Source organism: Mauremys mutica, chromosome 21 (genome assembly GCF_020497125.1).
Source record: "Mauremys mutica isolate MM-2020 ecotype Southern chromosome 21, ASM2049712v1, whole genome shotgun sequence".
Taxonomy (NCBI): Eukaryota; Metazoa; Chordata; order Testudines; family Geoemydidae; genus Mauremys; species Mauremys mutica.
In genome coordinates, this window is record NC_059092.1 from 24,257,467 (window position 1) to 24,279,003 (window position 21,537).

General features: G+C 57.3%; 1 protein-coding gene across 2 annotated transcripts; it reads right to left on the minus strand.

Moving 5' to 3' along the window:
* Positions 1–568: 568 nt before the first annotated feature.
* Positions 569–21,057, minus strand: LOC123354150 (maestro heat-like repeat family member 5). Of its 2 annotated transcripts, none has more exons than XM_044995843.1 (17): positions 20,902–21,057; positions 19,442–19,800; positions 17,785–17,900; positions 16,267–16,416; positions 14,120–14,274; positions 10,436–10,562; positions 9,182–9,372; positions 8,621–8,758; positions 8,344–8,461; positions 7,668–7,811; positions 7,105–7,281; positions 6,216–6,371; positions 5,006–5,128; positions 4,515–4,617; positions 3,656–3,730; positions 2,662–2,815; positions 569–1,496 (listed from the first exon to the last, which is right to left on the minus strand). In XM_044995843.1, exons 1-16 carry the CDS (start codon positions 20,916–20,918, stop codon positions 2,703–2,705), a joined length of 2,262 nt encoding a protein of 753 aa, XP_044851778.1. In that variant the 5' UTR covers positions 20,919–21,057; the 3' UTR covers positions 569–1,496; positions 2,662–2,702. The 2 variants fall into 2 exon arrangements, with proteins under 2 accessions (XP_044851778.1, XP_044851777.1); XM_044995842.1 differs by having other exon boundaries at positions 569–1,504.
* Positions 21,058–21,537: the final 480 nt, after the last annotated feature.

Here is a 21,537-nt window from a genome sequence, read left to right on the forward strand (position 1 = left end):
CCGCCCTCTCCGTCGGGGCTGTGTGGCCCAATGACCAGAGTCCGTCTGGCCGCCCTCTCCGTTGGGGCTGTGGGGCCGAACGACCAGAGTCCGTGCGGCCGCCCTCTCCAGCGGGGCTGTGGGACCCAGAGACCAGAGTCCGTGCGGCCGCCCTCTCCATCGGGCCTTTGGGGCCCAGAGACCAGAGTCCTTGCGGCCGCCCTCTCTGTCGGGGCTGTGGGGCCCAGAGACCAGAGACCGTGCGGCCGCCCTCTCCGTCGGGGCTGTGGGGCCCAACAACCAGAGTCCGTGCGGCCGCCCTCTCCATCGGGCCTTTGGGGCCCAGAGACCAGAGTCCTTGCGGCCGCCCTCTCCGTCGGGGCTGTGGGGCCCAGAGACCAGAGTCCTTGCGGCCGCCCTCTCCGTCGGGGCTGTGGGGCCCAACAACCAGAGTCCGTGCGGCCGCCCTCTCCGTCGGGGCAGTGGGGCCCAACGACCAGAGTCCGTGCGGCCGCCCTCTCCAGCGGGGCTGTGGGGCCCAACGACCAGAGTCCGTGCGGCCGCCCTCTCCGTCGGGGCTGTGGGGCCCAACGACCAGAGTCCGTGCGGCCGCCCTCTCCGTTGGGGCTGTGTGGCCCAGAGACCAGAGTCCGTGCTGCCACCCTCTCCGTCGGGGCTGTGGGGCCCAGAGACCAGAGTCCGTGCTGCTATCCTGTCTCTCATGCCTGTGTGGCCTGATGGCTCCAGACAATATGGCTGCTCTCTCCCTCAGTGCTGTGTGGCCCAACGACCAGAGTCAATATCGCTGCCCTTCAGCGCAGGGCTGTTTGGCTGAGAGTTCAGAGACAAGATGGCCGCCCCTCCTCTTGGGGCTGTGCAGTCTAGTGGCACATTGGGGAGGTGGGCTGCCACCCAAGGATGGATGGTGGCCGGGATAGGGGGACCCAGGCCCTTGTTACTCCCCTCCAGGTCCTACCCCAGGGCCTTGTCCATGGCCAGTGTGTTTGGCACTGAGTCAGTGGGGATCCAGCCAGAACATCTGACGTCACTCAGCATGACGGTGGCTAGTTCTCCCAGGTTACTTCCTACGAGATGTCTCTAGGCCATGGGCTGGGGGTCTCTGGGCTCCCGGTGTGGGAATCTCCCAGAGACTCCGAGCTTCCTTGCACGTCTGCAGGCACCCGGGGATGGGGTTGGGTCTCGGCACCTCGGGGCTCTGCAGTCAGGGGCTTCAGCTGCTTCTGGACTGGAGCCTACAATGTGCATCCTCCATTTTCGGCATCTGCCTAGACCGAGCTGAGCTGCTTCCTGTCACACTGGTGCTCCAGTTGTAGCATGTGCGGCAGGGCTGGGGAGGGGCTTGGCTTCCTCCACCTAGACTGTGAGGTTATGTGTGACTGGTGCACCCCGGCACATCCTGCTCTGCCTCTTCTCTCTCCTCCTTCCCATGCAACAGCTGCTTTGCCGTCTCCCAAGAGATGTGATCAGTGGTGGGCTCAGTTGGCTCCTGTTAGCCTCTAGATGTCTGCAAGAGGGAGAAAGGGCAGGAACACAAATCAGAAGAACAAAACTTTCAAGCAGGGTAGTTTTCCACAGCACAACTCCCCTCCTGCACTTTGCTAATGCTCCTTTGTAACTTCCCTGAGAGCTGGCATTGCGTAAAGAGAGCACCCAACCCCCCACAACCTCCGCTACCCTGTGGGCTGGCAATGGATAGAGGGAGTCTGGGAGACTTTCTCCTCTCTCCGCCTGGCTCTGATGACTGAGGGAATCACATGCGAGAAGCTCTGTGAATGTAGGGCTCTGTGCAGTGGGGAGAGATGTCAGACATGGAGCTCAAAGGTGGGGTTGTCCTGACTCTGCAGTAACTTCATTACAGTGAGAGAGTGTGTGGGGCTGGGGCAGAAGTGGGGCAGTGATGCACTCATGAAAGGAGTAGGGCTAAGGGGGGCCCCGTGGTACAACCACTAAAGCCCCTGTGTGCTGCGTTCCAGCCGGGCCGGCTCTGCCTGGCTGGGGTGGGGCGAGGCGGCTCCACGCGCTGCCGTTCCTCCCCCCTCCCCCCCCGCAGCCGCAACGCCGCAATGAGCACCACGCCGGGAACCTCTGTCCTGGGAGATAGCTCAGTGGTTTGAGCATTGGCCTGATAAACCCAGGGTTGAGAGTTCAACCCCTGAGGGGGCCATTTGGGGATTTAGTTGGGGATCGGTCCTGTGTTGAGGAGGGGGTTGGATTAGATGACCTCCTGAGGTCCTTTCCAACCCTGCTAGTGATAGTCTATGAGCTGCTCTTGCCTGTAGGCTCCGCCCCCTACAGCTCCTGTTGGCTGCGAATCGTTAATTCCACCCTGGCCCTGCCCCTAGCTGCTCCAGCCCTCGGCTCGACCTCCACTAGGCCCCACCACCCCTGCTCCAGCCACTGGGCCCAACCGTCCATGCTTTGGTGTCCGACACCAGCGATATGTAGGAGTCGTTCACCTCACTGCTTTCCATGCGTATGGCCCTGAGTTTGTCAGCTCTGGGTTTCATCTGCCATTGTGCTGCCCAGTCACATGGCTTTATTAGATCCCTTTCCACTTCTTCAAAGTCTTCTCTACGCCTCACTGACCTACATAATTTTCTGTCATCTGCCAGTATCCACTTCGTTGTTCAGTCCCTGTTCCAAAGACGCTGTTGTACGTACCATAGCAGGACAAAGAGGTCTTCTGTGTCGGTCCCGGTTCCCTAGTCGAATGCGGAACCCGACACGAGATTTCCAAGCTTCTGCAGCCATTTGTAATATCTATTGAGGATGTGCCCTGTGGTGCTGTCAGATGTCAAAGGCACTTCCTGAAAAGCTGAAACAAAGAGGAAACGGGTTGAAAGCCCCATGGTGCTGATGTGACTGGTGCCTAGGAAACCTCCCCTTCAGATGGCCATTGCCACATGCTATTAGCTACCCAAGAGTCTGTGGGCAAGAAACAGCAACTCAGCTACTCCCAAAATAGCCCTGGACAGAGAGGAGACCCCATTCTGTGCGTAACTTCCCCCTCCCCCAGCATATACACATCCACACGCTAAAACACAGGCAGGTGGGGGCAACTCTGCTTGGGATGGAACAGAAAAGTGACAGCAGCAGAGGTGTTAAATGATCCAACATTTACGCACAGATCTGCAGAGAGATTTAGACTCCTAATGTCTACTGAAATCCTGTGTGGCCCTGTGCCTTCATTCCTTAAGAGGTCACAGGGAAAGATGTTTCCAATGTGCACTCAGGGGATTTCCTGTGAGTTGATAACCAAGTTCTGAGTGGTTCCCTGGCCTGAAATCTCTCCATTACAGGGAGGGCAAGTGATGAATCTTTCCCTACAGAGGGTAATTGTCATCCTCATCATCGCCCTTAATAATAACAACAGCCCTTTTCAATTCTGTCAGGCCTTCCTTTAGAGACGTTCTGACCTCTATGAAGACAGTCTCCCCAAACAGCTCTAAGGCTACGTTTATTCTAGGAGCTAGGGATGGAATTCCCCTGCTCCCGTACACATATTGTGGCACCTCGAAGAAAGCTCACGTGACCATCCTTCTTCCTTAAACACTGTCCTTAGACAGAGAGGGACACATTCCAACCTGTGTTCAGGCCCTGTGCTGCACCCCTGTACTTCCCACAGAGGCACAAACACACAGAGGTGTTTCCTTACCTTCATACAGGCGGGAGATGCCATCTTCAGTCACTGTTTCAGACAACAAGTCACAGTAATGGTGGATAGTATTTCCTAGACAGACAATGAATCTCATTACTTTTCAAATCCTTTGCTGAAAACTGCGAAAGATGCAGCCATTCTCCCAAGACAGCCCTTGGGAAATTAAATACATTCCTTACACCTGTTCACAAAGCACATTAGATAAAGCATCAGAAGCCTAGAAGTCACTGAGAGACTGATTTCCAAAGGAGATTGAATTCACATCATGCTGGTTTCCCCTAGGCGCAGCCAAAGAGTTGTTGTGGGCAGGGGAAGTTGGTGCGGTCAATAGAGCTAAGTTGCTCCCTTCATCTTGGAAGACATGTTAATTTTTTCTCTCTCTCTATCACACACACACACATACACCCACACACACCGGCTTTAGGCAGTGCGGGGCCCAATTCAAACAGTTTCGACGGGGCCCCGGCAAGGATGACAAAAAAACAACAACAACAACCACATATATAAAAAAACACGTGGGGCTTGTACTCACTGGGTGGCGCTCTGGGTCTTTGGCAGCACTTCGGCGGTGGGTCCTTCACTCGCTCCAGGTCTTCGGCGGCACTGAAGGACCCACTGCCGAAGTGCCGCCGAAGACCCAGAGCGCCGCTAGGTGAGTAAAAATTAAAAAGACGCCTCTAGCCAGGGAAGGGATCCTCACTGGGTGCAGGGCCCTTTTAGGCGCGCCCCCCCCCCCCCGCCCCACACACACTTACTTTCAGGATTCTGGTGCTGTCGGAGGGAACAGAGCAGCAGTCTAGAAAAGGGCTTTGAAGGAAGCAGTTCAAGAAAGCTCGAGTGAAGTTGCTCTGCTTACCAATGAACAGGGCTGCAGAATGTCTGGTTGTTGTCTGTGAGCTTTCCAGGTACTCTAAGGCCTGGAACAGGAATTTGGGGATGTGGCTCTTGTTGTTCTGCATCTAGGAAGAAAGGAGGAAGAAACGCACAATATACAAATGACATGTTCTTCCCACAGCGACTAGTCCAGGGAAGCCAAAGTATAGAGCCAGGTCTTGGCAACAGCCAGTATGAGCCCATGCGCCACAGCAGCACCTCTCTGGAGTTACTATTGTGTTCTCCAGAACCTCAGCTTTCATTTTCAAAGACAAACGTTTGCAGGTCTGACAGTTGAGGAGAAAATTTTCAAAAATGTGAAGGGATTGTAACTCCTGCAGAAATGAACCAGCAGAGAGCCTGGAATAGAGTCCTGCCACCCGACGGAAGCAGATGGATACTCAGGGTGTGGGGTTAGAAAGGTCTCCCTCAAGTCCCCATTCACCACTCTCAAGGCAAAGGGAATTGACCTACCAAGCACTTCCAAGCACACTTCATGAGCTGTGTGGAGCCATCCCAGGCCATGCTGCGGAACAGCGTCTTCAAATGAGCCCACCTGAGAAACACTGCGCAGCGGAAGAGCGTCAGTTTGCATCGCTGCAAGAGAAGGTGAGACCAAGAGGATTCTCACTGAGAGAGGGACAGTCTGGGGGACATGGAACCTTCCCCGTCCCTTGTTCTCCTGCTTTTCCTGCTAGTGGAGGAGATTCCTGTCATTTGTTGTACACAGGAGTGTGCTCAGGAGAGGGAATTGGCTGGAGCGAGCCAGAGCCGTCCTGTCTTTGGATGGTTTGGAGTGGTTGACCAGGGCCCTGCGCTTTGGGGGGCCCCGCACTTCAGGGGGACACAGGACGTGGGCCATGCAGGGGCCAGGAGCAGTACTCCCGGTCCCACTATGCTATGCCCCACCTCGCCAGCTCCCAGCGTCCTTCGGGAAATGAGGGGGTGGGGGTTTGGGGGGAGGGGAGGAATAGGGATGGGGCAGGGGGCGGAGCAGGGGTGAGAAGAGGTGGGGGTGGCACTTGGGGGAAGGGATGGAGTGGGGCTGGGGCTTAGGACAGAGTAGGGGGTGTTGTCCAAGGCCCTGCGCCCCTCTATGGACGGCCCTGGAAAGATTCATAAGAGATCTCCACAGCTCAGTCCTTAGGCGCAAAGAGACTGCATGAGAGCGTGAGTCAGCTTGGGGATCCCAAAGAGTCGGACCAAAGGGGCCCCAGATCAGGCTTCCCTCCACATCCCAGCTGGCCCAATGAAAGAGGGCAGCGTCCGGTGAATGCTGGGAAGCTGGGACCTGGAGAAGGTCTCTCAGGAGCTCCAGGGAAGAAGTCAGGGCAGCTGCACCCACTTTCCAGAAGGCTGTGGGCAGATATCAGCTCCCTGAAGCGAAGGGCACTTACAGATCTGTGCTCCCTTTTCTCTTGCTGCCTCTTGTTGTGAACCTTTGGATGCAGCAGCCCAAAGGCCTGAGGCCTGTCTTTGCAGGAGAGGGTCAGGGCTCTTTCCCAGAAGAAGGCTTTTCTTCCCAATTGTGCTGTGAGAATGGATGAGGCACTGGGCTCCAGCATGGAGTGAAGCAGGGAGGAGAAGACTCTACTTGGACAAAGGGCTCTGGCCATTAATGGAGTGGGGGCCCCAGGGGATTCTGGCTCTTTGCTCTTCAGGAAATAATGACCGTGGCACTTACCAGTGTCACACTCTCATCCCGGTCTTCAAGGTGCAGCAGGAGCGGGAGCAAGCAGTGGATCATTTTCTGCTGCACGATGGGTTTGTCTGGGTCCTTCACGCTGCTCACCACGTTGCCAAGCAGTAAAATGGCAGCGGAGCGCACACTGCCCCTCTCCTGGCAATGACACACAGGGAGTGGGGAAGCCCGGTTAAAGCCAGGCAGGATCAGAGCATAACGCGACAGAGTCATAATCCGCACGCTGCTCTGGATCCCCTGTGATAACTGACTTGGCTCATGGGAGCAGTGAGGCCACCAGGCCAGCGCCATAGACATCTTGTGCAGAACAGGGCCTGAGACGCTGTGCAGGGCTGTGCAGCCCCATGGTGTCCTAGACGCAATGTTTGTCTGGAGAGCACAGAATCCTAGACCCCTAGAAGATGAGGGGAGAGGGAGGGAAGGCTGCTGGAGACCGGTCTGGGGAAGGGGAGGAGCAGCTGCTGGAGCCTTTCAGGGAGGTGCTGCTACAAAACACAGCAGTTCTTTTGCTCCTCGGTGCCCCTGAGAGCCGGGCCATTCCCGACCCACCTCTTTCCTGCTGGGAATCTCCACCTCTTTGGGGGCCGGTGTTCTCCAGACAGCTGGTCGTCTGCCCAGAGCCAGGCCCCTCTCCCCCAGGCCAGGCGGCAGCAGGGGCTGGGAGCATGGCGCTGAGGCTGAGGTTTGCGGAGAAGAGCTCTGACAGGGAGGTGGCTGAGCAGGAGATTCCCCACCCATGGCAGGGGCACCCCTTGGAGGCTCCATGGCAGGGCTGAGGGGTGGGAGACAAGGGGATGGGGAGAGAGAGACAAGGGCACCAGAAACAGGCGGAGGGGGGGGAATGGGGTTCTCCTGTGTTTCCCAGCCTTACGTCATCAATGAAGGGGCGAAGGCTGACTGCAATGTCCTGGGAGATGGATCCAAGCCCCTCCCCATTCAGGAGGTAGATGATGTGTCCAGCTTGATGCATGGCCCCCATGACACGCAGTCTATCCGTGTCACAGAACATGTCCATGATCGCTGGCAGCTGGGCCCGTAACGATTGCACCTGCAGCAATGGAGAAGGCAGCTCATTACTATCCTGGATGACAGCCTGGGGCATATGCTGGCCCATCCCACTCCCACCTATGAGACACCACGGCTGGCACAGCCGCCCAACGGGGCACAAAGTCATTCTCCTGTCACTCTCTGCCAGCTGCTCACTGTAACCTTTGTCTTTGCTCACCCGCCTCCCCCATTGCATCACATCTGCAATCAGGGGTCAGCTCACGGGAGCAGGGACCACGTCGTGCCTTGATTTGCTCAGTAAAGCACCTCCAACATTTGAGTGCTGTGCGTTAAACAACAAGGCTTGTGTGGGGATCTCGCTCTCATTGCTGAGCGATTCGATAGACATCGGCTTCCTCGGTCCCCCGGGCAATCCACGCCCCTCACCTTTTCTGGCTGGAGCACAATACTGCCAAGGCCTCGCAGACTGAGCTGACGTACAATGGGATTTTTATCTTGGGTCCATTCCATGAGCTGTGCCTGGAGCTCTGATTTTGTCATTATTGTCTCAATGGAAGGACTCTGGAGAAACTGGAAAGAGCCAAATCAACATCGGGTTGAGGAGCAGAGGTCTTCCTGTGGGGTCTGTTCCCTGGACACTCATCTTTACCAAAAGGCCACTTACTCCCATACAACGTCTCCAGTGTGTAGGGAGCCAGGTGCTGCTCTTTCAGTTGGTTCATTCCCAGAACTTAGACTAATGCACAAGTCACAAATAAACCCCCAGGGAAAGGGGAATCTCCAGGCCCCACTGAGTGCCATGGAGCGACCCCTGGGGCAGAAGAAAAGCAGAACCCCAGGAAAAGGTGAGGAGAGAAGCATGGCCTTGGGGCACTGGAGAAACATCTCCTCTTGTCACATGATCCCACCTAGGCACATCCAGGCAGGAGCGATCTCACCCTGTCTCTCCCTCCCATTCTGTGCCATGCCCCACCACCATCCATGTGCGGAGAGGAGCTAGATGGCTGGAAGGCTGCTGAGCTGCTGACAATGTGCCCAGAGCTTACTGGCCTGAGCTGCTCTCCAGAAAGCCCACTTGTGCCTGTCAACTAAAGAATCTCACCTCAGTGCAGAAAGTCATGGCGATATTTCTCTGCTGCTCCTCCTTCTCCCTTTGAACAGTGGTGACGGCCTCTCTGAAGACGGCAGGGAGCTGAGGGTTCTCAAACTCTATCATGGCTCTGGAACATGGAGCAGAAAGTCCCTTGTGGTTATCAAGGGGGAGAGAGAGTTCCTCTCTAGTTGCTGGGCTGAGATGGCAGCCTCGAACAGAGGAACATTTCACACGGAAATCCCATTCCCAAGAGAGACCCACTGAAGAGGAACCTTTGGGCTCCTACCTTGCAATCAGGCCAACACCTTGCGAATAGTAATATCGTGAAGATATCATGTCCCAACCCTGCTGAAATTGGATGCTGGCAAATTCCTTCCAGTATCCGGGCATGGAAAAAAGAGTCTTCACAGCCTCCACCGATGTGCTAAAGACAAAAAATACCAGTGTCAGGTAAAGAGATCAGCCCCAAGCATGGCAAAGCTGCACACGCCCTGGCACACACAGCATGGACAGCAGGAGCTAGCCTCCCCGAGGATAGATCCAGTGTGATATCATGGTGCTTCCCTGCCCAATGGGCCCTGTCGACACTGCAGTTTCATTGAGTTTGTAACCAGTTAGTGACACTGTAGCTTCTGAAGATGGTTGGTGTCATCACTCAATGCGGTTGAATACTTGATTCTTTACCGTGACAGGTAACAGGACTCAAGCAGGCATGTGGGGCCAGATCCTTAGTTGGTGTAAGCGAGCCTGGGCTAACTATAGCACCCGAACCAATGATGGCCATGAACAGCCCACATGTGTTTAGCAGCAGAACACATCTGTTCTTCCTTTTCCTTTCAGTCATTACCTTAGGGGGTTGAGGCAGCTGGATCCCTCCTCGGGGCTGGATGTCGTGCTGGCCATGTAGGTCCCTGGCAAGTGCAGATCCATCACATACTGCACTTGCCTGATGCAGAGGATGAGCATCTGGGGATACATTTCCAGGATGGCTTCTCGGTATCCCCATAGGAAAAGGACCTCGTAAATGGTCCTCATTGCCTGGAGGGGGGAAAGACTTTCACTCCACTAGCCCAATCTGCCACCTGCCCCCATTGCCACTCGCTATTGTCCTTTTCTCGGGTCTCATTCCCTCCCCAGCCTATTACAAAAGAGGATTGGCTCCTGAGAGGGGAGGAGACATTTGGAGGGTCCTGAACGTTCCCCCATTCCTGGAACGGAAGCAGGATGGAGCCCTACGGAACGGTCAGAAGAGTCTGGATGATGTTATTCCCCATTATTTCGCTTAATGGTGCAGACTCTGTGCTTTGGGTTTCCAGCCATGACTGGACGGGCTGAAACCATCCTGAGGAGATCTGTTCTCATAGCCCCAGTGTTTCTGGCCCAGTCAAAAGTACCGGACATCTCATGATCCCGTGCTGGGAAGATTTCTATCACAATTTAGAGAGCCAAAAACCTGGATACTTCCAAGAGACACCCAAACTGCACCTGCTCACTAAAGAGCCACCTAGAGCAGCAAACAGAGCCAGGGTACCAGCAGATAAACCACTTCAGATCAGTAACTTTTCCTGGGCGAAGCTTTATTCACACCTCTTTGGTTTGCTAGGAGGTGGCCAGGACACACCAAGGCCTGGTCTGCATTACAGAGTTATGTCAACGCAAGGCCCCTCACCCAGCATCACCCTAACTATGGAATTTCCTTCCCATCGGCAGAACTGCCCCTTGGTGCCAAAGTCATAACTCCACCTCCACAAGTGGCAGAGAGTCCAGGTCGATGCAGTTAGGTCGATACAGTGTCAGTGTAGACACAACGTCGCGTACGTCAACTGGCTTTCAGGAGCCTTCCCACAATGCCCCACCCTGACCGTACAATCGAGACGAGCGCTTCTGGTGAGGACGGGCACTGCCGACACAAGCAGCAAAGTGCAGACACACACAAGGGATGGAATTGCTGTGGTGGCTGTATGCCGAGGTAACGCAGGTCGGCTTCATTGTGTAGTGGAGCCGTGGCCTGAAGCTAAGAAGGGGTGAAGCTCCCACACACAGATGCACCATCCTCCCCGCGGTGGCGGGTTCTCAAAGTGACATCTCAAATCTCACTTACAGCCAGGGACACATTGCCGCTCTTCTCCTCCTGGCGTCTCTGCTGGAGCTTGTCCAGCAGCTGCTGCAGCACCTCCCTGGGGAGCCGTGGTTCTTCCCCCAAGGCCTTCCACAGCTCAATGGCACATCTGCAGATTCAGAAAGAGAAGTCAGACCTTCCCTGCTTGGCCACCTCTTGCCCTCCCCAGGGAGAGGCTTGGAAAGCGGGCAGGAAAGGTATCTGTGAGAGGAGACACCGATTGGTGCAGGGAGGCCGAGGCAGGGCAAGTCCCGTCAGAGAAGGTTGTATTTATTCCTTTCCCCGAATGGGTTGTTGTTTCTGAAGCTAGCACTGCTGTTTCCAGGACAGTGACCATGATCTGACCACAGAGTGACCAGCACAGTGTGACCACCAGACTGTGCAACATTCTGCTCTGTTACGCTAGGCTCAGTCCCGAGGAACTTGCCTGACCTCATTGGAGTTACTCTGGCTATTTGGGGGTGTAACTGAGACCCAGCATTTGGCCAAGTGTCTCTTAGCAGCTGAATCCTACTGCAGTGTGGTGGACGGGATCAGACACTGACTCAGAACATGCCCTGATAGGAGAGGGTTCAGGAGCTTGAAAGGGGAGATTGTACTGCCCAGTGTGACAGAGCTGGAAGGAAACTAGTACTGAAATCCCCCTCCTCTCTTCTCTCCATTCTTGCTGATCTAACCGCTCCTGGTCCCCCCAGGCATCCGCACAGGAAGACTGCAGACAGATCCAAAAGGCTTCCAGTCATTTGACTTCCAAGTTTGGTGAGGAAGGTCGGACATGGTGGTCAAGCCCTGGGGACACTGAGAACTAGGTTGGACAAACCAAGAGCAAATGGCCTGGATTTAAGGTCTTCAGGAAGCTTGACTGAAATTCTGTGCCAACGCTGCCGAGTTTCTATAGCTTCTGAGCACAGACCCTGGAAAGCACTGGGGCTGCTTCAAGGAATTCAAATCTGAAAGGTTTACAAATCAAACATTCAAATCAATATGAAAACCAACACTGTATTCCTCTGGTAACGGAACTGGGTAAGAAATTCAGTTTCTTTCATGCTGCTCTTCAATTCTCTCTCCCATGTGACACAGATTTGTCTATGGTCAGTGCAGAACTGCATTGCAGAGGATGCTGAGGAAAGACGGAGTTTTGACCTCTGGCGAGGGTCCAGTTGGGTTTCACGGCCCCTAGGCACATGCAGTGGTGAGCTCCAGCCGGTTCGCACGAACCGGTTGTTAAATTTAGAAGCCTTTTTAAAACCGGTTGTTCCAGGACAACCAGGTTCTAAAAAGTTTTTAAATTTAACAAAGCTCGGGCAGCTGTTTGCCCGGCCCCAGCCCCAGCTCACCTCCCCCTCTCCCCTGAACGCTCCGCCCTCCTTCTCCTCCCCCTCCCCTGCTTCCCGCCAATCAGATGTTCGCGGGAAGCCTGAAACGAGGAGCAGGCAGGTAAGCCGGGCGGGGCGGACGGCACGTGTGGCCCAGTCCAGCTCCACTTTGAGCGGCTCCCCCTGGCCCCAGCCAAGCTCCCCAGCCTGGTCTGGTCCCAGCTGAGCGGCTCCGACACGACCCAGCTCGGGACCCGCGGCACCGGCGCCGGTGCCGGCCCGGGGAGTCGGGCCCCACGGCTCCGGCCCCGCTGCCGGCCGAGCGGCTCCAGCCCGACCCGGCCCGGAGAGTCGGGTCCTGCGGCTCCAGCCGAGTGGCTCGGCCCCGGCCCGGCCCGGGGAGTCGGGCCCCGCTGCCGGCCGAGCGGCTCCAGCCCGACCCGGCCCGGAGAGTCGGGTCCTGCGGCTCCAGCCGAGCGGCTCGGCCCCGGCCCGGCCCGGGGAGTTGGGCCCCGCGGTTCCGGCCGAGCGGCTCGGCCCCGGCCCGGCCCGGGGAGTCGGGCCCCACGGTTCCGGCCGAGCGGCTCGGCCCCGGCGCCAGCGTCGGGCCCCACGGCTCCAGCCCCGCTGCCGGCCGAGCGGCTCCAGCCCAACCCGGCCCAGAGAGTCGGGTCCTGCGGCTCCAGCCGAGCGGCTCGGCCCCGGCCCTGCCCAGGGAGTCGGGCCCCGCGGTTCCGGCCGAGCGGCTCGGCCCCGGGGCCGGCCCGGGGAGTCGGGTCCCGCGGCTCCAGCCGAGCAGCTCTGGCTCCGGTGCCAGCGTCGGGCCCCACGGCTCCAGCCCCGCTGCCGGGCGAGCGGCTCCAGCCCCGGTGCCAGCCCAGGGCGTCGGGCCCCGCGGTTCCAGCCGAGCGGCTCCAGCCCCGGTGCCAGCCCGGGGCGTCGGGTCCCGCAGCTCCAGCCGAGCAGCTCCGGCTCCGGTGCCAGCCCGGGGAGTCGGGCCCCACGGTTCTGGCCGAGCGGCTCTGGCCCCGGTGCCGGCCCGGGGAGTCAGGCCCCGCTGCCGACCGAGCGGCTCCAGCCAGACCCGGCCTGGAGAGTCGGGCCCCGCGGTTCCAGCCGAGCGGCTCCAGCCCCGGTGCCAGCCCGGGGAGTCGGGCCCCGCGGCGCCGGTTGTGGTCCTGGCGGAGTGGACCCGGTCCGGCTCCAGGCAGTGTGGTAAGGGGGCAGGGAGGGGGTGGGTTGTGGGGGGTTGGATAGGGGTCAGGGCGGTCAGAGGGCAGGGAACAGGGTGAATGAATGGGAGCAAAGGTCCCGGGGAGCAGTCAGGAAAGAGCAGGGGTTGGATGAGGTGGTGGGGGCACTCAGGGACAGAGAGAAGGGGTGGTTGGATGGGGTAGGGGTCCTGGGGGGCCATCGAGAATGAGAGGTGGGGTTGGGTGGGTGGCAAGGGGCAGTCAGGGGACAGGGAAGGGGGGGATGGGTCAGAGGTCCTGGGGGGGGGGGTGTCAAGGAACATGAGGGGTTGGATGGGGCACGACCCCCCCTGGGGGGGGGGAGGAGGGAACTGGTTGTTAATATTTTGGCAGCTCATCACTGGGCACATGGGGACTGTGTTATAAACACCTCAGCTGGATGGCTCTGCAAAGTGATCGGCAATAACCAGCAGGACTCAGAGTTCACAATGTATTGAGATGAAAAGAGGCACTCACCCATCTCAGAGCTGTTATTGCCGGCTGTCTGCAGACTCAGGCAGGCTGCACGGCATTTACGCTATGGTCACGTGTGGATCATTTATTTATTTTGCAACAATTAGGTCTTGAACTTTCTGTCTTAAGAGATTTACCTCTGCTGTGCAGCTCCATAAGGATGAGTGTGTTTTTTCACCACTTCCTCAGCCATGGAATAACTAGGGATCTGACTGCAGGTAACAATCCTGCACTGGTCCCCAGGGGATGGACAGATGGACCTCATGGGCCTTTTCCATCTCTGCCTTCTCTCACACAATAGGGAGCAGCCAGACCTCATGACCCAGGGATGTGGAGTGAGCCCCAAAGTCATTTATTGGCCCTGTACTGGATGGGAGAGGAAGTGGGGTGACCCATAGAAATCAGGACAGTGCTGGAATTCTTCAGAAAACTGGCACGTCTCCATCCTGGGGAGTGCAGGAGGGGGGTTGGCTCCTCAGTGGCTGGGCCTGGGCATCTCCTTTTAGTGAGCATGGACAGCTCTCTGCACAGCAGGAAACTCCCTCCAACTGTGTGAGCCCAACGGACCCTTCCCGGACTGTGGCCTGTCAGTAGGAGCAGGAAGAGAAATAATGGCCTGAGGTGATAACAGAGCAGCTCCCTACCTGTCCGAGGACAGCGTGTGCGCCACACAGCTCAGAACCACGTCCTGGGGGTGGGAATGAGCCAGCAAGGCCGTGGCCCTCAGCGCTGCTTTTCTGGCTCTGGGATGACAGACGTTGTCCAGCCAGGTTAAGATACGTCCCACGACGTCTCCAACCTGGAAGAATGCCAGAAAGCTGAGGGATGGATTTATCCATGAGTGGCCTTCTCCCAGGTAACCCCTCCTGGCAGCCCTGCAAGCCGCCTCTCACCTCGGTTGCCCATCTTGGCTCCTCCATAATGTCAAGAAAGAGGCTTTGACAAGTCCAGGAACCCCAGCCTTCCTGAGGTCTGGTTTAGCACCTTAAAGCTCAGAAACACACACAAAAGCCTTCCCCCAAACCTTACCGTGGACACAGCCCAAACTCCCCTGCTGTCCCAGGGCCTTCCCTGCCTTAGCAAACTGCTCTCAGCCCTGCTCTCAAGGGCTTCCCTGCAGGAGCCTTTCCTCCATCTCTGCAACTTCCTGCTGATCTCTCTAGCACAATCAGTTCCTCCAGGCCCGTGCTTCTCAAGCCAGTTTCCATTGTGGGCCCCATATGTGTTGTGTGGGGCACGTCCAATACCCCCTGTTTGGCCCTGAGGATGTCCCAGGTAGAGAAGCGCTGCTCCAGACCCAGCTGGTTCCACTGAGGTACCCCAGAGCCCATCCCAGAGATGGCAGGCAGGGCTAGTTGGACAGGGCTAGCCAGCTCCAGGCCCCAGCCCTAAGGAGAACCTCTGCACTGCGGGATTTTAAAACCTGCCGTAACCAATCTCAAAGCCGGCTCTCTAACCTCGGGCTCAGGCTATGGCACTGGGAACAGCAGTGCAGACCTGGAGACTTGGGCTGGAGCCCAGGCTCTGGAGCCCCCTCCTCCCCAGGCTTCAGAGCTCCAGTTCCAGCCCAAGCCCAGAAGAGGCTGCGTTGCCGTTTGGCCCCACAGTGCCAGCCCTGGGAGCCCACGTCCATAGGGCCAGGCTTTCCGGCTCCTGCTGCAGAGTTTGCAGCACAAGGTGGACAGACCCGAAAGGGACAAGCCGCCCCCTAGGGCTCTTCCATGAGGAACTGGCCATTGCTCTTTCCTCTCTCCAACAAGGAGCAGGAGCTACAACCCGGGTGGCTGGATTCTGGTGCCCTGTTCTGCTAGCAGGAGTTAGAGCCCTGCACAAATCAATCTGCTGATTGGGGGCCATTTGTTAACTTCCCGCTGGGACCTGCTGGAAACAGGGACCTCGGCCAGAGACAGGGACGACCTGCAGGAAACCCCAGGAACAGGCAGGTTTGGGGAGGAAGCTCAGGCTGAGGATTCTGTTCGTTTATTAGTTTCTGAGTTTCCAGGAAAGCCAAAGCCCAGGAAGGGAATAAGTCTGCACTTGGGCGCCATGGGCAGGCGGTATCTGGGGAAGGGCAGGAATGTCACCTATTTCCAGGCCGAGCGATTGAAGGCAACGTTTAAAGGACTGCAGGGAATGTGAACCCTGATTCCTTTCTCGATAACCCCACCTGCGCAGGCTTGGGCAACTCAAGGAGCTCTCTGGGCTTCAGTTTCCCCAGGTGTCAAACGGGTTGAATTCCTACCTCCCAGGAGGGCGGTGGAGCTTCATTAATCAGGGGGAATAATGACTCTGAGAGCCTCCTACCCAGGGGATGTAGGAATGAAGTCTGCCAGAAACCTCCCTAGGCCAGTCTAATTCACGGGGGAGGCACTCAGATCCTGTGGGGATGGGCAGCAGGATCAGAGCTAGGGAGAGAGAGAGAGAAAAGTGCAAAGCCAAATTCCTCCTGATCCCTCAGCTGGAAAAACAAGGCCCCACAGCATGTCTGAGGAAACCAGTGTGGAGGCCCATGGGCCGACTAGGTCAGTGCTGCGCTGCCAGGGCCGGGGCTATCGCTCCCCTTCAGTGGGGCTGGGCTGTCCTCAGGGACGTGTCAGAGCTCCAGCGGGCAGAGAACACGTCAAACAACTCACGCCGCGGATCCCCGCGGCCAAGCGATGAAGGGAAAGGGGCTCAGCCAACCCTCACAGCACCATGCCCGTGTGTCCCAGGAACGGTTTCCTAGGAGAGGAAATTCTCCCCTCCCCCTCTCTGCGCAGCATCCCCCTGCCCCACGGCGGGAGTCTCTTACTCTCTCCATCTTGTCTCCGTGTAGAGACACGATGGTCCTCAGCTCTTCCTCGGCGGCTTGAAATCGCTCCAGGGTGGGTGTCGTCAGACCCTTCACGGCTCTCATCAGCAGGGCTTGGAGCTGGGCTGAGGGAAGCTGCTCCCCGGGGGTCTGCAATGAACAGGGACAGAGCCTGTCGGGACTGAGTATTTCCATTGCTCAGCTGCCCTGGAACAGTCTGTCCCGGTGGGAGGCTGGCAGCGCCCCGTGAGCGTGGAGACTCCGGCTGAGCCCTTTTCTTGACAAACCTCAACAGGTGCCGAGGTTTCCTCAGTCTTTCATACGCTTCCCCCTCCCCCTTGCCTGAGAAGAGATGGGAGCCTCTCAGCCGATGCGGGGACCCCAAGGGCACCCCATTTCCTCCCTCTCTAGCCCCTCCCCCCAGGAAGCCCAGCGTTTGCTGAGAAAGCCTCATTGGCCTGCAAAGCCCAGTCAAGTTGCTTGTTGAGTGCAGCCGAGGGGTCACTGCAGAACCTGCCCCATGTCCCATCCCACCCCGAGCGCCTGAGCAGATTGGCTCAGCAACTCTAGCAGCCCACAGTGTCTGCGAGGAAAGGACTGAGAACAGGGCCCAAGCGGAAATGCCTCTTCCTTCCCCACCCTGCAGCGTGTGGTGCTGCCACAAAACAGGCAGGAATCGCCGGCAGGACAGAAAGTAGCTTCGACTGAAGGAGCAAGTCTGCCTGGCTGAGGAGAATCCCAAACTGTGGGCCTCTGGGGCCAGCCCCCCGTGGGTCAGAACTCACTGGGCACAATGTTACTGCAGGGGGGCTGGTTCCAGGGTCACCTAAACCCAGGGCCTGGGGTGCTGGAGGCCTTTGCCCTGGTGTCTCAGGCACCTCCTGAGTGTTACTGCAGCTGGCCTGCGTGGCTGGATTAGCCCCGTCTGTCCTGGACGCCAGCAGCTGAGGATGCAGTAGAGCACACCAGAACGACACACTCGCATAGATACTCCTGGCACAGGGGATCCAACCTGGGATTTCTGGAGTTTAGTGCAGGAGCCTCTCCCGCAGGAGCTAAAACCCAACTGGTTGTTAGCTAAGGCTCTAGAGCAGACTCCTTTGATCTCTGTCTCTAAGTGGTCCTGGTGCCACTAGACGGGCCAGAACACCCCACCCAGCAGGTGTGTGGGTTACCCCTACAAGTGCAGGGAGGGGCCTGGTAGGATTTTCAGCAGTGCCTGTGTCCCATGGAGAGTGCATCAGAATCAGGCACCTGAGTCAGGCACTTCTGCGAATCCCACTAAGCACCTCTGAACTTCTTGAGGTGCCTGAACCCCTTTGTCAACCTGGGCCTTGTTCAAGCAACCCAGAGAAACTCGTAAAGCCTGGCTGGAGTCGATCACACTTGAAGAGTGTTTCCTTTCAGCTCCCTGAGCAAGGGGCAGGTAGGTCTCCTGTCAGAGATCCCAGCTCCGGGAGATATTAATACACACAGCAGGGGAGGCTTTCCAATAGCACAGTCACAAAGCGTCATTACCATGGTCATATGGGAGCTGCGTGGTAATGAGGGGGTGGGAGTGCGCTCTTCTTCCTGCTCTTCTGGGCTCCCTTTTTCCCACTTCCCCTGCGACTCCGACGCCTCCTTCTTCGTCCCTGGAGCAGAAAGAAACAGTCGTAACATTTCCCTTTTCCATGTAGTATCCCTGCTTTACAGAGGATGGAAGTCGGGCCCAGAGCCCTGAAGCCACTTGCCCAGGGTCAGACTGAAGGTTGTTGGCAGCTAAGCAGAGAACTCCGATCTCATGGCTCTTCGCTGGGGGCTTTTACCACACGAGGCTTCCTCGGACCTAGGGGCCAGGTTCTTTGCCGTGGTGTATTCTACTTGTCCCCTCCCCTTGCACACCTTCCCTGTCAGTGATGGGCAACGGGCCTCATTTGCATTTAACCCCCCAAGAAGTAATGGCTCAGCTCTGGTATGGTTCCCAGGTGTCACCTGCTGAGACCTCTCGAGCATTTTACTGATGAAATGGACCCGATCCAGGAGACAAGAAATGATTTCCTACAACGTCCAGCCTCTCTGTTCTCCTTACAGCCCGGAGCAATGTTAGTACTCCCCACCCCACAGCGCCAGACCCCCAGAGGGGGGTGACCTGACACACTCAGCTCTCCCCACCTCAGAGATGGACCTCAGCCACCCTTGCCAAAAGGATCTGGCACTAAATGGATTCCAGAGTCTGAGGTACCCATCAGGGCCGGCTCCAGGCACCAGCCGAGCAAGCTGGTGCTTGGGGCGGCAGATTCCAAGGGGCGGCAGTCCGTCCAATCCCATTTTGGGGGGGAGGGGGCTTTGCTGCTGCCGCCGCCTCGGCAGGTTTTTTTCTTTTTGGTTTGCTGCTCCGGCGGCAGCGCAGAGGAGGGGAGCTGCTGGGAGCGGTGCCAGGGCTGCAGCAAGCCCAGCACGGCAGCCCGCCCACCGGAGCGGCGTGGAGCCCTCCCAGCAGGCGGCGCGAGCACCCTGCCTAAGGAAGCCCTGGCCGCCCCCCTTGTCTCCACCCCCCGCGCTAGCTGGAGTGTGCACTCCGCTGCCCGGGGGCTGCAGGGCTCGGAGTCCCCCTGCACCCGCGCTCCCGTCGCCCCGCAGGGATTTTTTTTTCTTTTTGGTTTTTTATTTTTTCTTCCCTTCGGTGCTCCGGCCGGCTGGGCGGTTTGTTTCACGCCCCCCCCCCCCGTCGCTCCGACCGGCCAGCAGGTTTCCTGCTGCCCCCTCCTTTGCTGCTACGGCTGGCAGGTTTGTTCACCCCCCTTCGCTGCTCCGGCCAGCAGCTTGGTTTCCCGCTTCCCCCCCCACTTCGCTGCTCCGTCCGGCCGGTTTGTTTTGAGCCCCCCCCTTGTTGCTCCGACCGGCCGGCAGGTTTCCCAACCCCCCCCTTTGATGCTCCGGCCGGCTGGCTGGCAGGTTGGTTTCCCCCCTTTGCTGTTTCCGCTGGCTGGCAGGTTTGTTCCCCCCACCCCATCGCCACTTCGGCCCCTGCACAATTTTTTTTTTTTTTTTGCTTGGGGTGGCAAAAAAGCCAGAGCCGGCCCTGGTACCCATCGCTGTCCTGTGAGAAGGCCCTGATGTGTAAGGCTTGTAGGGTGACTGGTGTGAGTATTCCTCACATGCTCCTCGCTAACCATGTGGATTGAATCCTCACCTGTAGGATCCAGTTCAACTTTCCCTGTATCCTCCTGCAGCTTCACGTCCTCTGACTCCACCTGGTTCTCAGCTGCTATCTTCTTCCGGGACAAGTGCCTCCACCTTCTTTGTGAGGAAATTGTTCTCTCCTCACCCCTGTCTGCCATCGAGGTGTCAGATTGGCTACAGACACAAAGTCTTTTCATGCCTGATAAGATGGACCATGAACATTTCCTTCTCTGGGGCTTCTCTGGCAAGGCCTGTTCTTGCTGGCTAAAGTCAGAGCATGCCCCCATTGCTACAGGTTGGACAAGCACTTTGTGCACATGGATCTCTCTGTGCTCCCTAGAGGTGAGTCTTTGGAAAAAGGAACGAAGCCTGGAATAGTAAGAAGGAGGAAATGTTTTTTTTCTGTCATTCTCTAAAGGAAGGGAATTAGTTTGCCCAGGATTCACAGGTCCAGGAGACCGGTCTTTTGAAGCCATCTGCTCCTCTAATAGCCAGGACTGGTTCATACAACCGAGAACATAAGCAACCCAAGACTGCCCATCCTGGGTCCAACCAAAGGTCCATCTAGCCCATTATCCTGTGTTCAGACAGTAGCCAGTGCCCCCAGAGGGAATGAACAATACACCTACATTAGACAATCATTACATGAGACAAAAGGTTTCTATTCACAACGGGAAGGCAAGGAGTGCATTGGGGCAACTCCAGAGGAAATACTATTTATGGAGATATCAGTCTAAATTCTACACCAGTTTTGTTATCTTCCCTTTAGGTGATACCCTGGAAATTCACCCCCACTCGTCTGCTGAAAGATAAAACAGTGGAAATCTGCCTCCAGAGAAGGTGGGAGGCTGGCGCAGGAGGGAGCTGAAAGATTCCGACGTTCAAATCAAACCGGAACGTTGAGACCTGACTGTTGCAACACTGGCCCCCCCCAGTCCCTAGGATGCGGGTGGCCGACCTGAGCCTGAGAAGGAGCCAGAATTTACCAATGAACATTGCCAAAGAGCCACAGTAATATGTCATCAGCCCCCCATCCGCTACCGCCCCAGCCCCCAGCATCTCCCTCCCACCGGCAACCCCCCCAATCAGCGCCTCCCCCTCCCTCCCCACTCCTTCTGCCCACCGCAATCAGCTGTTTCACAGTGAGCAGGAGGCTGTGGTGGGGAGGGGGGAGGAGCGAGGGCGTGGTAGGCTCAGAGGAAGGGGCAGGGGCCTTGGGGGAAAGGGTGGGGTGGTGGCAGGAGCTGCGGCAGAGCAGGGGATTGAGCAGTGAGCACCCCACAGCATATTGGAAAGTTAGCATCTGTAGCTCCAGCCTGGGAGTCAGCGCCTATGCAAGGAGCCACATAGTAACCTCTGAAGAGCCACATGTGACTCCGGAGTCACAGGTTGGCCCCCCCTGGGCTAGGAGAAGGAGGCACCAACCTGTCATGTGCGCTCTAAGGAGCAGGAAAAGAATCTTGGAATTACCTTCTGTAAAAACTCATCTTCTTTCGAACACCTGTGGAAATAGCTGATTCAAGAAGTTGTTGAGAGATGGCTAGTACGCGTCTATCAGCAGCTCCTTGGGTCACCAGCCGTTGTCAACCAAGCCAGTTGGCAGACTGAAGGCAGGGCAAGAATGCTGAAGCAGAGCATTCTTTGCAGTTGGGATACGTGACATCACAATAAACTTAACCATAAACACCCCTGGACACCCACCCAGAGAGACATGGACACAGAAGAGTTCGTAACATTAACAACACTCACCAGAAATCTCTAGGAATTTTGATTTTGGGAAGGGGGATTATAGACACCAATTGCACGGGTGCTCTGGGCATGGAGCACCCACAAGGAAAAAATTAGTGGGTGCTTAGCACCCACTGGCAGCCAAGCTCTGCCCTGCCTGCAGTGCATCTCGCCCGCCAGTGGCCCTAGTGAGCAACTCCTCCCGCTCCCTCCCAGCACTTCCTGCCCACCACAAAACAGCTCTTTCATGGAATTCAGGATGCTCCAGCAGGGTCGGGGTGGAGGGGGACATGGCATACTTGGAGGCGGAGATGGGGAAGAGGCGGGGTGGGGGTTGTGGGAAGGGGTGGGATAGAAGTGGGGCGAGGGCGGAACAGG